Source organism: Rhea americana, unplaced genomic scaffold (genome assembly GCF_003343005.1).
Source record: "Rhea americana isolate MKP2758 unplaced genomic scaffold, rheAme1 scaffold_160, whole genome shotgun sequence".
Classification (NCBI taxonomy): domain Eukaryota; kingdom Metazoa; phylum Chordata; class Aves; order Rheiformes; family Rheidae; genus Rhea; species Rhea americana.
In genome coordinates, this window is record NW_028185706.1 from 1,652,621 (window position 1) to 1,670,763 (window position 18,143).

General features: G+C 47.8%; 1 protein-coding gene across 1 annotated transcript in view; it reads right to left on the reverse strand.

The window, feature by feature from the left end:
- Positions 1-18,143, reverse strand: part of VASH2 (vasohibin 2) — a 43,404-nt gene that overhangs the window by 21,537 nt on the left and 3,724 nt on the right. Inside the window, exons 4-7 of the mRNA XM_085300161.1 lie at positions 17,982-18,140; positions 11,193-11,281; positions 8,791-8,847; positions 2,402-2,476 (exon numbers count right to left, since the gene is read on the reverse strand). Coding sequence (XP_085156287.1) covers positions 2,402-2,476; positions 8,791-8,847; positions 11,193-11,281; positions 17,982-18,140 — 380 coding nt within the window. The remainder of the gene's footprint in view (positions 1-2,401; positions 2,477-8,790; positions 8,848-11,192; positions 11,282-17,981; positions 18,141-18,143) is intronic.

Consider the following 18,143-nt stretch of genomic DNA (forward strand, 5'->3'; position numbering starts at 1 on the left):
CAGGTTTTTATGAGTGGCTAGCAATCTCCTAACAGCAGCTCCCTCGGTGCACGCAGAAAGGGTAGCTCAGTATTTAACTCATGGCCACACAAAAATGTTTCAAGATGCATCTAGTGCAAAAGCAGTTATGCAGAACTTAATTCTGCACCAAGATTATAGAAGTGTTTTATAGTAAGTCCCACAGTAAAAGCTAATCGCACGAGCCAGCAAGCAGCTCAATTAAAATGACATCTTGCTAAGCTGCRCTGCACGAGTCAGCCTTTGAATGAAGGCTCACAGAGGGCTGTAGTACTAGGCTTTGCTTTTCYTGGTATCCAAGCAACACTGCTAAGCCTGTCAGCACACAAATTACAATCAGCACCTTGCATCAAGAGGCAGAGAAGAGAACCAGAGAGAAACACGCRCACACTGGGATGCTCAGCTCAGGCACGCTTGAAGAGATTGATCTGACACTCAGGAGGGGGAACTGGCAGGAAACGGCATCTCTTATCTGGTAACTGCCTGACCTTGGAAACCAAGTCACAGGCCTCACTATGTCTGCTTAAGGAGGCTGATGCTGAATACCAAAGTCTCAGGGCTAGAAAAAAAAAATATTACATACACACACGCGTGCACACGCACACACAAAATGAGCAAATTTAACCAGGTGCTGTTAGAAAGATTCTCCCCACTCCTCCCCCAGGAAATCCACCCCGCGCCCGTCCAGCACGACACTGCCAGGCTCTGCAAGGACAGAGGCAGCATGCCGGCCACCTCCAAAGCGCGTGTATTTTGACGGTCCTCACACTCACTATCGCTACACACTTCGCATACTCAACACCTCACAAGCGAAAACTTCAGGTTTTATACTGGGAGGTGTAGGKGGAGCTTTTAATTTTCTTTACATTAACCTGTTATTGGCCTACCRTCCCAGCAGATGCACGCTATTCTTACACAAAAGACAACAAGTAGGAATGATGGAAAAAAGACAGGCTTGCCCCATTCCCTCCCCTGCTTAAGCCTTCTCAGGAATTCTCATAAACATTTTTCAAAATTAGCATCCAGACATTGAAAGACTCAGCCAAATCTTTAAAAATCCATTGCCAAAGGAACTTCAGATCACATCAAATGTTATAATCTGGAGATTTCAGTCATTCTACTGCTCCCTTCCCTCCCCAAAAGACAAAAATGGAAAAAAAAAAAAAAATCCTTCCAGCAGTTTCAAAAAGCTTTGTCAGTGAGAACTATATTTCAAGGATCACTGCCGATGTTACTGCCCGTGCGCCGAGCGCCGCACGCAGTCGGCAGCGGCATTCGGTGCACGCCGCAGCCCTCGTCGTGCAGGGGGGCCCACGTCCAGCACCGAGTCTCACATACCACACATACCTACCCTTGCTCGCGCAGCCCACGTTCCCCCTCCCGCCCCACAACAGCTCCTGCACTTCACATACTTGCAGCAGAGCACCACAGCCCCTCTCAGGCTCCGAAATTCCCACCAGCAGAGCCGGCTGCCCAAACTGCTGCTGGGCCCTGGCAGGACCAGCAGCTCCCAGGGCAGGAAGGAGGCAGAGGGGCTGCAGGACAGCCAGCTGGCAGGCACCTCCGAGCAGGCAGCCCTCCCTCACGTGCTACCTGCCACACTCCTTTGGATCTTCCTCCCAGCCTAATCTGCGAGAGGGGGCAGCAGCAGCAAGCAAAGCACAGCAGAGACTCCAGGAGCTGCTTCATTTTTTAAAAATCACATTTGGTCATACGTGCAAGACACGCTGGGTACACAATTGCTCTCAGGGTCCAACTTCGCCCTCCCCTGGTGTTTTAGGATGACATACATTAACTGGACTTCCTGAACCTCTGGTGCTCTCGCTGCGTTATCAGCCTAAAAATTAAAACATTCTTGGCTTTTCTGGGCTTGAGTAGGAAAAACATTATTTTGCTTGAGTGTTTAACTAAAACATGAATGTCTCTGTAAAGCACAGGTGCAGGCTTGGAAACAAAACCAGGAACAGGACTTGGCTGGGCAAGCATTAGACAAACATAGTACAGAACTTAAGTTTCACAAGCTGTTAACAAGCTGTGACAATGTCTGGCAGAGAAAACCTAAAGAAGGGAGCAGGAACCGTGTAGGAAGATACTTAGCTGGGCACTCTGGGTCGAATCCTCACATGATGCAAATTAMCAGGGCAGGAGGCAAAGTCAGCATTGCTGGAATTAATGCCAGCTGACACTTGTGAACTTGTGCACTCAGCACCCAAGTTCCTACTGACAAATCTAATTGATTTGGCAACTTGTTGATTAACACCTTGGAGACTCTCTAAGCTGTTTACACTCACCTTCAGCTGTAAACATCTCAAACAGCAACCAGGAAAGGCAATATATTAAACAGTGCTCCAGTGGAACAAGACACAGACATGTGAAAGGATACATCCCCAGGATAACTGCTTCAAGGCATTTGATAGGTAAGGACTCCCTGGTCATCTCTCTTGCCGTCTCCATTAACCTAGGATGGAAACAAAAAGGTTTTCAGTAAGAACAGTTGACAGGACAAAAGGATCCTCACGTAGACCAAGAACCAGAAACCTCTGGTTCTCATCTTAGTGAGCGACAGTGAACATCATTCTCCTCTTCAGTGACTTGCTGGAGTCCCTTTGACTTCTGGAGGATGACTGAAAAAATAAGTGTCAGTTTGGCACCCCAGTGCCTTCCATGCCTTGACAAAGGGCTGGAAAAATGCAGTGCTCTCTGCCTTCCTCAGGAACTCCACGTAAGCATCACTCCTGGACTGTAACACAACACCTTGCTGAGCTGCAAGATGGTAATTGTGCAGACTCACACATCAGGATCAATTTAGCTCATTTCTAAAACACCTCTGCCTCCTCTGGAAAAAAAAGCAGAGGAGGGGAAGGTTATATGACCATATCCTCCCCTCTTCCACAAGCCTATGGCTATAGGTGCAGACAAGATACAGTAATTTAAAAATTTTAAGTTTTTTTTCTTTTTTTTTATCACTAAAGTCTATTCTGCAGTGGTGTGCAGCATCTGTGCTGCTAGAGCTTTCTGCAAACTGGGCTGTCATCTTGCCTCTGCTACCCCTTTGCAACAGACAAGGAAATGGTTAAAAAAAAAAAACAGAATGCAGAAAAACACGTATCGTCAGGATCTTGGCAAGTCCACAAAGTTTAGTTATGACCTGGAACCTGTCTCYGAAGCAGTCTTAGGTGGCAGAGCAACACTGTGACAAAAAACTAGTAATCTAATTTCAGCTCAGCTGAAAAAGGGCTGTCTTGCCAGGCCTCTAACACTGTACTATCAGCCATCAAGGACCTCTACTCCTTTTTATAAAACACACACGCTGCTCTGGAAGGAGATAAAAAGAGGCCAGAAGGAGTCAGATTTAATGGTAACCAAAAAGCTAAAAAAAAAAAAWAATAATTAAAAAGAAAAAAAGGACGAGTTTTAAGTCCTTTCTAACCCTACTTTTGCCCCTAGAARTAACTTTACAAAGAGATCCCTGCACTAAGCAAACACTATATTAAATGATAAAAATCATTGTACTAAAGATGGTGATAAAAATAGGCATCTCATACCATTACTTTTTTTTTCCTCCACTGACTTGCCTGTCTCATGCATTTTAAACCTTACCCTCAGTGCAAACGACAACACAGCTTGCTGTGTTATTACTGCCTGCCACAGCRATTCTGTACCCGACTTACCCAAGTTGGAAATTATCTTTTCATTTGCAAACAATAGCCCTTTACACCCCGCCTGCAGCGTGGAGGACCAAGCGGAGCTGCTCTGCCTGCTACGGGCTCGCAGTCGGCAGCAGAAGTCTCCCCGCTGGAAGCAACTAACCGCGGCGGCAAGCGCCCGCGACGGGGCCCCTCCGCCTGCCCCACCGCGCCTGCCGCTGAACCTCACRTCAGGCAGAAGAGCAGCACGCGAGGAGAGTTCACAGGAGAGCCACAAACAACAGGATCCACCGGATTTCTTAACTTTCAACTTCAGGACAAGAATGTCACCGCTCTAAGTGTGGCAGAGCGCAGCATCAGAGGCAGGGGGAAGCCTAAGCTGCAGAGTTTCAAGCCGTTTAGTACGGTGAAAGGCACCGATAGGAGATAAAGGAGCTACAAAACAGCAGAGCAGCTACTGCTATCTTGCATCTTATCAATACAAGTTTGTTCCACTGGCAAACGCACTTCTATCACATGCTGAATAGAGCAACAGATCTGTAACATTCTCCCTTTGTGTGAGAAAGCAGCAGCAGATGTTCAAACGTCTTCTCGAGTCTATTGTCTGGCAATGGTACAAGCCAATTTTTCTTTACAGCTCCATCAGGATTCCTTAATAACATGGTGTGTGCAAACGGTATTTTTTTCTTCTGTGTTATTTAGTTGCATAATGCCCATGACTGCTTCTACTGCGCTCTTTTATTGCGACTGATCATCCATTATATCTGCAGTCACAGAATTTGTCCATCTTTACAGAATCACTTCTGAGCTGCAATTTCTCAAAGCCCCTAGAATCTACCCAAACATCATTTTTTGCTAGAACTACAGAACCTGGTTTGAGGAACAAATATCTCTGTCCTGCCCAAAGTAACCAGGGAGGATCTAAGCAAGTGTGGGGTTGTGCTGTTCCCTCCAGTTAATTGTGAATTGATCAGCTGGACCTATGAGTGGGCCTATCGGTCGAGGGAGGTGATCCTCCCCCCCTCCAGGTTGGGAGGGACCTCTGGAGATCACTTAGCCCAAGAGACTACTCAAAGAAGGCTCAGGCAGAGCAAGTAGTTCAGCACTTTGTCCTGCTGGGTTTTTGAGTATCTCCAAGGATGGAGACTCCACAACCTTTCTGGGCAACCTGCTCCAGTGCTGTCACTCTCACAGTAGAGAAATTTTTCCTCATATTCATATTCCTGTGTTTCAGTTTGTATCCATTGCCTCCCATCCTATCACCGGGCACCACTGAAAAGAGTCTGGCCCTGTCCTCTTTACACCCTCCTTTCAGATACTTACACACATTGATAAGATCCTCCCTCAGTCTTTTCTTCTGCAAGCTGAACAGGCCCACGTCTCACATCCCTTCCTCATATTAGAGATGCTCCAATTCCTTCATCATCTTCATAGCCCTACGCTGGACCCTCTCCAGTAGAGCCATGTCTCTCTCATACTGGGGAGCCCACAACTGGACACAGCATTCCAGGTGTGGTCTAACCAGGGCTGAGTAGAGGGGGAGGATCACCTCCCTCGACCGACAGGTTCACTCATAGGTCCAGCTGATCAATTCACAATTAACTGGAGGGAACAGCACAACCCCACACTTGMTTAGATCCTCCCTGGTTACTTTGGGCAGGACAGAGATACTATTTCCTCATTTGTGGCTCAAATCTGTACCCTTGCACAGAAGCTTGCAGAGAGTTCACAGTTCATTGTAAAGCCTGTAACACAAGTTTGTTAGTGTTTAATAGCTATAGACATTGCTAAATACCCATAAATACATTTTTTCAGAAGCTCTTAGATGTTTTGTGTTTAGGAGTTTAAAGAATGACAGTTTCACCTAAAGATGCCCATTTTTATCACAATTGTACCAGCAAAAATTGTAATGTAGTTTTTGCCAGCAAGATCCTTTGCAGGAAGGAAAAATAGACCTATCAGTGAATGTTTGACACACTCGTATCACATACATACTCTTATTGTGTAGAGCAGCAGAAGTCCTTACAGTGAACTTCACTTCTCTAGTACAAAAGGGTACATCAGTAAGACTCTGCTAAGGACACTGTCCTGAGACAAGATACCTGTATATTATACTAGCAAAACACTCCTAAAGTGGATCTAGCTACACTTGTAATTCTGGATTTTGTGCAAGTGCAGCAAACCCAGGCAAGAAAACATCCATTTTCAGAAGCAGTTTGCCTGTACAACAGGGACAACACACAGTTTGTCGGATGACATCTCAACCATCCTGTCTTACAAAGCTATGTCAACAGAAATGTAACATTTTCAAAAGTGTTATCTCTAGTCTAGACAAACCTAAAGAGTGTCTGACAGTCTAGATGCAAGCTGATAGTTAACAGCGACTTTTTCCTCAACAGAGATTTTAAATATTGAATCATGTCAAGCCTGTCTCCCTTAATATTATGAGTCATCTATAGATAATTTATGCTCTTCTTCCTAAGCCCAGTCAGGCATTTTTATTCCCTCATGGATCACACTGACACTGATAGTAAATCCCCGTAATATCTAGTCCTCCCTCCATAATAGAAATGCTCATTAATATGCCCCAGCTGTTTTGGGACACTTTCGCATGAATTTATGAATATTCAATTTCCCAACCCAACTTGTTTATGACCAGACATTGCTCTTCTGAAGAAAGGCAGCCAAAGATACTGTAATACTTTCATTAGCTCCAAGCCTTTATAATACCAAATAAGCAATATGTTTAGTATCAACAAACCAAGGATCCTGGAACAGCCTCCACTTCCAACAGTCAAGGGAAAATGAAGGCACTCAGCATCTTGCTGGACTGCCTTGCTAACACAAACTTGGTCATGCAGGTGCACTGCTGTGTTATTCAACCAACAAGAGCAAGAAATCCTACACTCTTCCTGCACTGCTCCCTAGGCTGGGGCTAGGACTTGGCTAGTAACAACAAGAGCAACAAATGATAGAGGCTCTTGTCAGCATTTGGAGGAACTTCAGCATTCTTGCTCCCAGTGCAGTCCTCTCCTAGACTACAGCGAGGCTTGGTGAGGATGGTGGAACAGCTCTCTCATTTCACTCTTCTTCCTCCCCTATATTGCTTTCCACTCAGCAGCATTCACACACCATAGCAGATTTGTGAAAAGTAACCCTTGTTGTCTCAGCACAAGAAGCCTGTTGTTACTGTGCTAGAAGTTATAAAACATCTTCCAGACAAACTCCTCCAGCTTATGGTTCATACGCCAGGCGCCAGCACAGAACAAAGCGTCTCAAAGACGCAGTTCAGATTTCTTGCAAAACAGGCACCTCACAGGAGGGGAAAAAAAATATTGCAAGTGTGGGTGTTTTTTTAAACTCTGATGAAAAATGGACTAGCACAGGGAGAAAAAAAAATCACCAAGAACTGCACAAGGAGATATCCTCAGCTGGTGCAGACAGACAGCCCTTTTGTCTCAGCTCAGACCCAAGATGATACAGGAAGGCCTTTAAGAATCTACAGGAAGATCAGAGTGGTTATTCCCCTTTCCACAGCTGGAGAAAACAAACAGTGTAAGCTCTCCAGCCCCATTGCAGTATGACAGATTTGGGGCTGTTAAGCATGCTCTTAACAGCTTCACTACTCTTAGCACTCCTGGTAGCTCCAACCCATTAGGCCAAGGAACAAACAAGGACAGGCAAAAATTAATGGATTTAATGCTGTCCACATCCAACATATGCCAGGTGGAGGCAACTGTGCCTGACAAACTGCCATCACAACCCCTAAACATTAGACCATTTCCAGGTGCTCTCTCTCAGGAGCTCTGCAGAAGTCATGTCACCACAGTCACTCACAGAAGTACTTATACAACACTACAAGGAGAGAAATCAAAGAGTGCAAGCTACAAATACTAAGGCAGGTAAATAGGGGAAATGTGACCACTTTGAAGAGGATCAAAAAGCACAGGTGCATCTCCAGAGGTGAACATTACATCAGCACACTTTCAGGAGGAAGTACACTTCTCTTAAGCCAGATCCGTATCAAGTTTTGGAGAATGGACTTTTCAGGCAGTAAATTCTGAACAAAAACCATTTTCATCCTCTGTTTCCTTGGAAAAGGGTAATAGGAAAAAATTAAAAAATGAGAAACCAGCCTGAAAATTGTTTTAAGTTTCTATAAACCCCTCCATCATTCAAGGCACAAGATTCCTTCTAAAAAAGTTCCACCTGGCAGTCAGTGAAAACTACATAAAAAAAAGGAAAGATTGCTGTCAGCAAGGTGAAAATCTGAAGTCTAGAACTGTGATGGAAACTGAGATTTACAGCAAAGACCATTAGATTAAAAACAGACAACTGGGAAGAAAGAGACAGCACAAACCACAGGAGTAATTACACTCTGCTTATCTGAATATCCCTCTAAATGAAAGCATGATGTTGTCAGCATCAATTCCTGCCCTAATCTGCCAAGTTTCTGGGTCCTGTTAAAGTACTGTCACAATTATGATGCAGGTCTTACATGCAAGGAATCCCAAATCTGGCACCGGGCTCCCTTTACACACATTCATACTCATATTGCACATTTCATCATCAATCCAAGCATGAATCAACCACACAGAAGAAATAGCAAGATGAGCAGCAAAAAAGAAGGAAGGCCACAGCCTTAAATGATTCGTCATGATCCTCCAGGCAAAGGACTGACCCCAAGACAAGCTCAAAATCCCTGCAGTGTTTTGACATCATCATCAGCAAAGGACATTACACCACAGCTAGAACGCCAGCACTCACATTGTGTCCACAAAAGCACCCTGGTGCCCCCAACCAAACCCCAACAGGCAGAGAGAGTTTTTCCAACGATGAACGTTCAGCTTTGGCCTGCAGCTATGCAGGTGCTCCCACCACAGCGCTGCTGAGTGAGACCAGCTCTTCGCTTGCTGGCTCTCAGTGGGTCCATYTGCCACCTGGCAGCAGGCAGGGACCCCCCTGGCAAAGGCAGCAACACGTACAGTTTGGCCTTGCCAAGGCAGCCTGTGGCACTGGTGAGACAGCCCTCCCATGCTACAGCGCTACACTGCTCCACGCCAGTTGACAGCCTTCGGTGTCTATCTGGGACACCGGACACGAGAGCACTTCTACAGACACTTACCCACTTAGAGGCCTGGTTTTTCTAATCTCGAAGAACTGAGTTCCTGTGTGATTGTATCTGAATTTTGTCTGTTAAGGGAAACAACGTAARAAACAATCAAATAATAAAGTGAAGTTCAAAAGGTAAATTTCAATTCCGATTTCCTACTAAAAAAAATAAAACAAGCAGTAAAAGCTATTAATTCTCAGCATAGAGATGAAACACTGGCATATGAAACAGTTACGTGTTTTGCTTTCACATAAAAATCWGCATCATCTAGAAAGTCAGGCAGAAAAGGTCATTAGTCTAATACTAATTTAAACATACTAATTCAGCTTGGCATTTGATGGTTATGAATTCTCTTCCCCYCTAAGTCCCATTCTCTATTTGGTTAGGTCAGAGTTTCAAAAAAGTCTCCCCTTCAGGCTAGAGAAAGCATTTACAGTCTACCCAAACCAATCAACATCATTCATCATTTGAAAGAACTTACATTTCCTTATTAATTTTAAACTCAACCAGATGCATAGACCAACAGCAGAGCAGGTACAACACCTAGGAACTATAAATCATTCTCCAAAAAATACAATGCCCTTAAAATGTAAATAATTAAGGCAACAGTAGTGCAGGGTTATTCTTCCAGTTGAATCAATTCCTAACACAGTCATGGTAACATTTATTGCCAGCAGAATTGAGGTAGCAATCCAGGGCAAAAATGGGTGACTCTGCAAAGGCAAAGGGTGCCTAGCAAAGCATAAATAGCACAGCTGCTAACTGTGTGACTGTGGCCTAAATACACCTCCAAATCAGATCAGGCACCTGGATGTTCAGAAATGACCTCAACTGGAGTTCAGAGTTCTCCAGAAATATCATTTCCCTTCCTGCCTGCCTTTAAAGTTTAATTCATGAGGGCCTTTCACGGAGTGCTCTGAACAAAATACATAGCTTCTTTCAGCCCTCAAAGGAAACCAAGACTCTGTTCCCTGCTCAAAACTTTGAAGCCTTTTTGAATATAGATCTAAACCCCATGTCTAAGGCCCATTTCTACTATCTACCAGAGTGCAGGATTTCAAGACCACCATGAAATAAATGAATTTGAGCTTCGCAGGACAGGGTCTCCTCTCCAGCACAACACCGCTGCTCCCCACGACGAGCASGCTGAGCAGCAAGCCTCTTGTCCTTCCTGAGTGGCCAACGTGCAGCAGAAAAATGCCTTGCCCAGCACTAGCCATCTGCAGAGTGGGCTGGCTCTGGCCTTTTTCCTAGGGTTAGCTGCTGGCGCTTTGATCTCAGCCACCACTCTGGCAAGCAAAAGGCTCCTGCAGTTTTTGGATGCTCTTCCACTGGCCACCCATACCTTTTCCTAATCCCCACCAGGACATCATTCATTCCTCCATCCACTGCTCCTCCCCACAGATACCTTCAAAAAAAGAGGAGGAGGGTGGCACAGCAAGTTTAGAGAAAGGTRAACAGAAGAGCAGCCAGTGCAGCATTTGGGCCAGCACTCATTTCCTCTGACATTACCTGTAAGCAGCAGAGGCACTCAGGTTTTAAACGTGGAGAAATAACAGAGCTGCRGCAGCAGGGAGGCTGGATAGGTAATGCACAGCTCCAACTAAACTCTCAGATGAGTTGRGACATGTAGAAGCAAGCCTCCCTTGCCATCTGCTCTGCCTCCTCAAACATGCAGCCTCTCCGAGAGGCTGGGCTCTCAACCTCTGGGTGGAACGGAGACCTCTCCTCCAAGACCTCTCTTTCCTTCTCCCTCCCACTGTTCTTGCTTTCTCATGGAGAGTGTAAGGCTCTTTATGTGCTTCAGAAAAGGCTCAAAAATGAGGAGGAAAGTAAAGGCAACTCCYAGTCAGTTCCATCCACCCCTGCGTTATGGGCGAGACTGCCCACCYCCAGAGCCAGGATAGCTGACTCTACCCCCACACACTCCAATGACAAGCATCCCTCGCAAGCTGGGAACGTAACCAGCAAGCTCAGTCCTCAGGAAGCCCTTAACGGCTGCCAGTGCAGAGAGTGAAAGGGTTTACAACAACAGTAGYTCTCCCTTAGTTGCTTTATGAGGAGATGCCATAATATTTCTCCAGGCACCACAATCTGATCAAAACAGCCTCATAAGTCAGCTTCAAAATGAACATTTCTATTATTATAGAAATGTCACTTCAGTTAAACTCTTTGGTATCATTTAAAGGTAATTACACAGCCCAGACGATTGCTGTGACAAGCCCAGTGCTGTAGGTGCTACCACAAATCTTTAGCTGTACTGACAGAGGAACCTTCTCGTTCCTGAAAAAAGCCCAGCCCTTGCAACCGGTGGATCAGTGTTTAAGTAAATCCCACATTAGTTCATTAGGCTGCCCTCCACCCTGGGCACAAGGCAGCCTTCTCTCTGGAGGCCATGCGCTCGAGAAGGATACTGCAGCATCTTCATGTAGGTCTGTATCGCCTGAAGCCATTCTGGGATAGACCTGGAGAGCTTGTAGTTTGGCACTGGCGGCACTGAAGGCTGAACACAAAGAAAAATGAAGAGGTTAGACAGTTACTGCTCCCTGCAGCGCAGRTAAGTGATTTACTGGGGCAGAGGCATGTGCTCAGCGCAATACAACATAGCAGCACAGATGGCTCGAACCCCACATGAACTCAAGCAACAGACAAAACAACTCCTCTTCCAATATGGACTGTTGGTGCACCGAGACAGGCTGATTTCCGCTGCAATGACGAGACCAGGACAGGCCCCAGCCACGGCTGCCACGAGGAGCACAGCTGCCTGGGTTCCTTGAGCATCACCCAAGACTGACAGGCAAGCTAGCACAGAAGCCAAACACTTTGTATTTTTTTCCCCTAATACAAAATAATTCAGAAGAGGAGTGTCCCACTCAGTGCTGGCTTTGTTATTCTCCCCCTCCCAGCTTCCTGAAAATTCACTTCAATTCTAATTTTTGGCTTCCTCAACTATGAGAGAAAGAGCTAAAAGGAGGAAAGAGCCTTGGACAGCATTATTTTCCAGCTGCTCATACAAACACCACACTCGCCAGCCACAACAGGCTGCCACAGATCCAAGCTAAGGCTGCAGAACCAGGGATCATATGGCAGCTGGACAGTCACCCCAGAGCCAGATCTTTAATGATATTAAGACATTTAAAGACATAGGCTGGCACCTTAATGTGATTTTTTCAAAAATCCTGTAAGACATCTGCTTATGCCTAAGTACCTTAAGAAGCCTGGCCCTCAAACCATATTTAATCCTCATAGCTAGGCAGCTCCTCAGCCTACAACCCCACAAGCAAGGAGCGGGGCCTTGCCATAAGCACCCTTATCTTAGGGGCACAGCTGCAAAACACACGCTCAGCGTATGTCAAAATAGGCAGTAGGGCTGGGGAGCAGGGAGCAAAGCAGTAAAACCAAAGCCGTGGGAGAAATACCACAGTACCAGCCAGTACTACTTGGCCTCACGAGCTTGCAAACCAGCGGGCGATCTAACACCGGGAAGCTTAGTACATTTACCACTACACAAATATTAGAGCAGTTTTGTTTTCTGTCAAAGCAGCCACAGCTTACTCCCCGAAGTCCTTCAGAAACGGGGACAGGCTAGCCCTAAGCTTCCATCTGCAGATTACGAAATGAAAACCACTGCTCYAAAGACACCAAGTCAACCACTACAGGTAAGAAAAAAGCAAGTTCCTTATCTCYGTTAAGCAGATTTTCCTGTGCAGAATCCCACCTCACAAACAGCGAGGGGGGCCGGTTTGCTTTCAGAGAACAAAGTACCTGTAATCCCAGGGAGATCAAAGTGTTTCRGATACCTACTACAGGCAGACAGTAAATAGGTGCCAGAGAAGGGGAAAACAAAACAAAACAGACCCTCCTGTATTACCGGTATACAGAGAAGTATTTTAAATGAAAAGGAGGCAGATAGGCCTCCACCAGGCCATCATCATTAGCACCACAAGATACAAAAAACTAGTAATTCTGCATACATGGGTTTTCAGTGGCAACAAGTGGAGGTTATTAGCAAGATTCATTAATGTTTCTTAATTACTATTTCCACATATGACYTCTTCAGATGTAATTTTTCAGTTTCACAAGTTCCTTCCTCTCCCCCCACCTCCAATCTCTCCAATTTGGSTGAAATAAATATTTGCCTGTCATTCCCACTGCAAAGAAAGGGCTGTACTAAACACACCAGATTGGGCTCAAGCTTCACAAGCAACAAGTAGTTGAAAGAGTGAGTCAAGGTAGGTTTTGCCCAGCTCCTTCCAGATGAAGCAACTCCTGCTGCTGTTGCACTGATACAAACACTCCTTTGTTTTAAGGGCAAAAAATTCTCTGTGCCTGCACTACGCATACATAATGCAAGATGCCAAAGCGCCAGGAGCTGCCCCCCCCGCCCCCCAAATAACAGGAGGCCTGGGCTGCAGAAGAACTTTTAGGAGGATATTACCCATTTCCTTAACCAATCCTCTGTAAAATAGACCCTTGTGCTTGCTGAACTTTGGGGTGGGACAGCGTCCCTTAGGGACTGCATCACCGCAGCACGACACAGCCCTCGCTGTAGCRCCCTGCAGGCCCACTCACAACGAGGGCTGCATTTGGACTTGAGCATCTGGTTCTGAAACGTTTTGTTTCCGAGTATTTTTCACATGTGTAGGAAGCGGAGTTGGAACAGGGTCACTAACTAACTTCAGGAGCTTGCAGAGCATCTCAGATGCAGACTAAACGGCTCTAGAGAGCTCCGTTTTGAGGCAGCCTGGCAGTTTCAAGCACAAACAAGACTATCAGTTATGCGAGCACTGGAGACTGGGTCTGCCTTGAACGCAYGAAGCCAAAAAAATCCAAGCCAGAAACAGTCGTGACTTGAAACCACCGCACAKAGTCCGTCTCCAGGCCGGACCACAATCCCTGTACGTTTCTGAGTACTCTCAACTCTTACCTGCTCCATCAGGAGCAAAAAGYGTTCGGCACGTCCCAAGAGACGCTCCGCGCCTTCAAGGACCGGGCATGGGGAAGGAGGTGATAGACACTGGTTTCCTGATTAAAGGTTCAGCCGCACCTTCCAGCGGCAGCGGCCTGGGCGCCGGACGGTGGGGGGAAGGCGGGCAGAGGCAAGGCTCTGCGYGCAGCTCGGGCTCCGGCCTTGCTGCACCCTCTCCCCCGCTCCCATCTCGCGGCCCCCCGCGTGCTGCCTCCCCGCCAGGCTGCGGGTCGCTGAGGGCACCGCCAGCACCGCCAGACGACTCCTCGGCAGTCTCCCTCCCTGCCAGCGCTACAGGCTAGACGAACCCTCCTTCGGGCAGTCACGCACTAAAAGGATTTGTAGCCTTGTACGATCCAACTCCTCGCAGCTATAAGAAAAAAAATTCAGAGCTTGTTTGATGCARCGCACACAGCGAAGCGCTGCTGGCTGGAAGCCTCTTACAAAAGAGCGCAGAGAGATTAGCGGGAGCACACAAGTTAACGACAAGAGCCAGCTCTCCCAGACCTCCCCCCGAGACCACCCAGCAGCCAGAGGGAGCACGGCGCAGGGCCGAGCGCGACGGAGAAGGGTGCCAGGCCGAGCGAGCTCGCCGGGGCCCCAACGAACCGCCGCCTTCGCCCGTCTACAGCCTGCTCGGGACCCCGCTCGCCTCAAAGGCGGGCYTGGGGGATACGCCGCCGACTGGGAAACGCTCGGGTCAACACGATGATGGCTTCCTAACAGCGTAATCATATCCCGTCCTCTATCTGTTAGAGTTACCTCCGCCAAGCCAAGAGGCTCAAGATTCTCCAGATTTTCAGTTTGCAGGGTTAAAAATTGCCAACGCCGGTCTCTGCTCACGCAGGACAATTCACTCCTCTTCAAGCGCCGGGCAGGGAAACGCTTGGCATCACACCGCTAGCCAGGCCGGGGAAACCCAGACGGTGCAGAACCGTTCTCACACCGCCCAGACAAAACTTATTTCCCCCCCTCAAAACCCTCCTAGAAATATTACCAAGGCAGCTCTCCACAGGCCAGCCTATACCATCTGCACGTTTACTTCCTAAGTCTCTCTGGTAAAATATCTAGGATCCTCTTATCGCTGGAAACGGCCCCACTACGTCGTCTGAGTGGTCAGAGTGGCCCATGTAACCCACGTCCTTGAGAGCACCGACGTGACTCAGTCCCATTCGGTTTGCTTAGGGCAGTGAACTAGTCCCACTCAAGGCTGCAACGCTTCAGATTAACATTGCTCAATACGTTCACTGCTACACAAATATTTAGGGTACAGCTCCACAAACATTAGATACTCAGCATATATTGGGGCTGCTGCTACGATCCCATCACCCCCCCCCCCATTCTCCCCACCAAACACACAGTGAGCAAATCCAAGGAGGAATCCAGCCAAAACTAACTCTGAGGAAAAATAAAAACAAATCTACATCTCGATCATATCAGCTCCCCGAGAGCTGCAAGAGCARAAGAGCAGTGTGACCACACAGCCAAAGGCTGAGCTGCAGCCCCCCACAGCAGGCTGCCGTGGGGCTGCACAGATCTCCCCTCCTTTCAGTTCACGAGCACAACCAGCAGCCAGGCTCAGCTGCAGCAGGATAGATCCTGGGCACCTAGTCAGCACAGATGAGGAACTAGTGCGGCAAAATACGTATCTACAAGCTAAAGAAAGCACAATGCCGTTACAGCTCCAACACGATTAGACTAGAGCCCCTTGGCCAKCAGTTCACATCACAGAACAGCAGCGTGCAGTCAGCAAGAGTTTGTAGTGGGATGACAGAACTGCTGAGAGAAAATGCAGACACAGCATTAGAGATCATGAATTTATAAAGCAAGTGAAATTCAGAGACCAGACAGCTTGAAAGACCTTGACCTTGTATCAGTGTTCCTATGCAGTGACAACTCCAGAAACAGTAGAATTACTGCAGGGCAAGAAGCAAACCTAAGCATATTAGAGCTAGAGACCATCCTATGGCTGGACTTACTCTGGTCTTAGTTCAGCACAGACCTCCCGTGTCAGCCTCATCCCATACGACTCCATTGTGCCATATTTTTCAACCAGAAAGCCATTTTCTGCTAGCTCAACCTGCAAGTACTCTCAGTGTTACTTTGCACAAATAAAACTGGCATATAGGAGCCCTCAAAGTTGGTAACATTTAATTCGTTAAGATCTACATGCATCACCAAGACCACAGGCTAAATAAAAGATTGCACAGGTCTTCTGAACAGGGAACTTCCACCACTCCCAGAGCTCAAGCCGAAAGCCCAAGATGGGGTGTGCAACTAAGTGACCCTTCAGATTCTGGAACATGCTCGTGCTCAACAACAGCCATCTGGGAGGACACATCTTTGTTTCCACGTAAGCTGCACATCTTCAGCCTACTGACTCCGGAGCAAGAGAGATGCAGCCCCACATTCCTGCAATTTGCATTTGTTCCTGTAACAACAAACTTGCTACTTATTGTTCTGCATGCGTGATTGCTGCAATTAAAACCAAGATGATTAGAGAAATCAACTGCAGCTTCCTGGGGAAGGGATGAAAACTGTCTCTTCTCGCTAGGGATTAAGAACAGATCAGAACCAAAAAATTGAGCAGTTCCACATATGACCCTTTYTGCCTCCACCAGCTACCAATGTAAACAAATTAAAAACTACCTTCTCAGACACAGGCACAAGGTAGCAGTTTCTCTCACTCCTCCAGACCTGTACTACTACCTATCTTTYGCTGGGTGCAGCATAACCATCCATATGGGCCAGTTTAAAAGTTGTTCATTCATTTGAAAAAACATATTAAATGTTTCCCCTCATATTTCTACTCTGGGCCAGAAACAACTATCACAACTTTACCAATCCATCACTACTTTGTAGGAAAGAAACCTGTTCTTACTATTCACCCACCCCACTGAGCTTTGCTAGCTTTAATAAGGACAAGACAGTCTTCAAATCATCCCCCAACCCGCAAGGCCTTAGGCTTAGCCAGTAGAGCTAACCAGCCAGAGGAGAAACTGGGCCCTTCTGCCCTTAAAGAAGCTAATCACTCTGCGATGGGGCACTTGCTGCTTTCCAAYGCTGGAAAAACACAATACAAGTCTTCTACGTCAGCTTCCACTGATCGAGAATTGGCCGCTCAACTTYTGAAAAAGGAAAAGAACCTGGGAAACCACCCAATGGCTTAATGGAGTAGATTTCAAARCGTTATGCCTCCCACCCAGCTCCAGAACATGCAGCACAGAGTTAGCTTTGTGCTTCGGCRCTGAAGACGACATCAGCAGCACTCTTCTCAGTGCTCCAGCACGCAGCTACATTACCAGGTGGCTACTGCGTTCGAGCCACAACCATGTCTCCTGCCAGATGCTTTGTCAGTCACCATGAATGTTGCAGGTAAGAGTCACATGCTTTGGAGCTGGAAAGCAAGGGAAGGAAACCAAGTCTCCAGCAGGTGCGTTGTTCTCTTGTAACACCGAGCAGATCTTAAGGCTGTTCAAGCTAGCATAAGCTGGTAATGCCACTGAAACAAGAAATTCTGCCCTCTCCCTGCCCCCAACAGTTCATCTCCACCTCAAGTGTTTGTGCAAATATGAGAAGAACCACACCAGGGAACTGAAAGCAAACCCAGCAAAAAAACGATCATTCTCCAGCTGGATTGGGTCCCTCATCCAAACAAAGGCTGKTTCCCATACGTGCAAAGAGGCAAGGGCCGAGAGATGCCCCTTTTGCATTTACATTCAACCGAACAGGCTGCAGACCGGGGACAAAAATCCCTCTCAGCCTGCATCTTATTTGACGAGCGCCTTCACAAGGTAACGCTACTCAGGACGCTGTCCTCTTCTCCGTGCGCAGAATTCATCCCTCCCAGCCCACGCGACAGACCTGGCAGACATCCCAGTGACAACCTGAGGTGTGAGCACACCACCCAGACCGCCTTGCCCCAGGGGGAAAAAAGGGATGTGACCACGGTCTGGCTTCAGTGCTCGCCCCAGATCAACGCTGCTGTGCTGGGAGCGGCGCACCCAGCCCGAAGCAGACAAATTAGAGACGCCGCGACCGGCGCGGCGGCGGCTGACAAGGCACCGAGCAGCGCGCTGGAAACCCTGGGACCATCGGCACGGAGAAGCGCTCCACTCGCTGGGAAAATAAAGTTGAGCGGCTTGCGCCGAGGAGCGGGCTCCGGCAGGGCCAGGCGCGCGGAAGGGCCCGGCCCGGCCCGGCCCGGCGGCGGGGGCGCCCCGCGGACACTCACCCGGGCGAGGCGGGCGGCGCTGCGGATGGCCGCCGCCACGGCGCTGCCGTCGGGGTGCACCCGCTCCACGTGCCCCCACATGCGCTCCCACGTCTGCCCGTCCAGCGGGAACCCGCTCTTGTTGACGAGGAACAGCACCCCGCCGTCCCGGTCCTCCTCCTC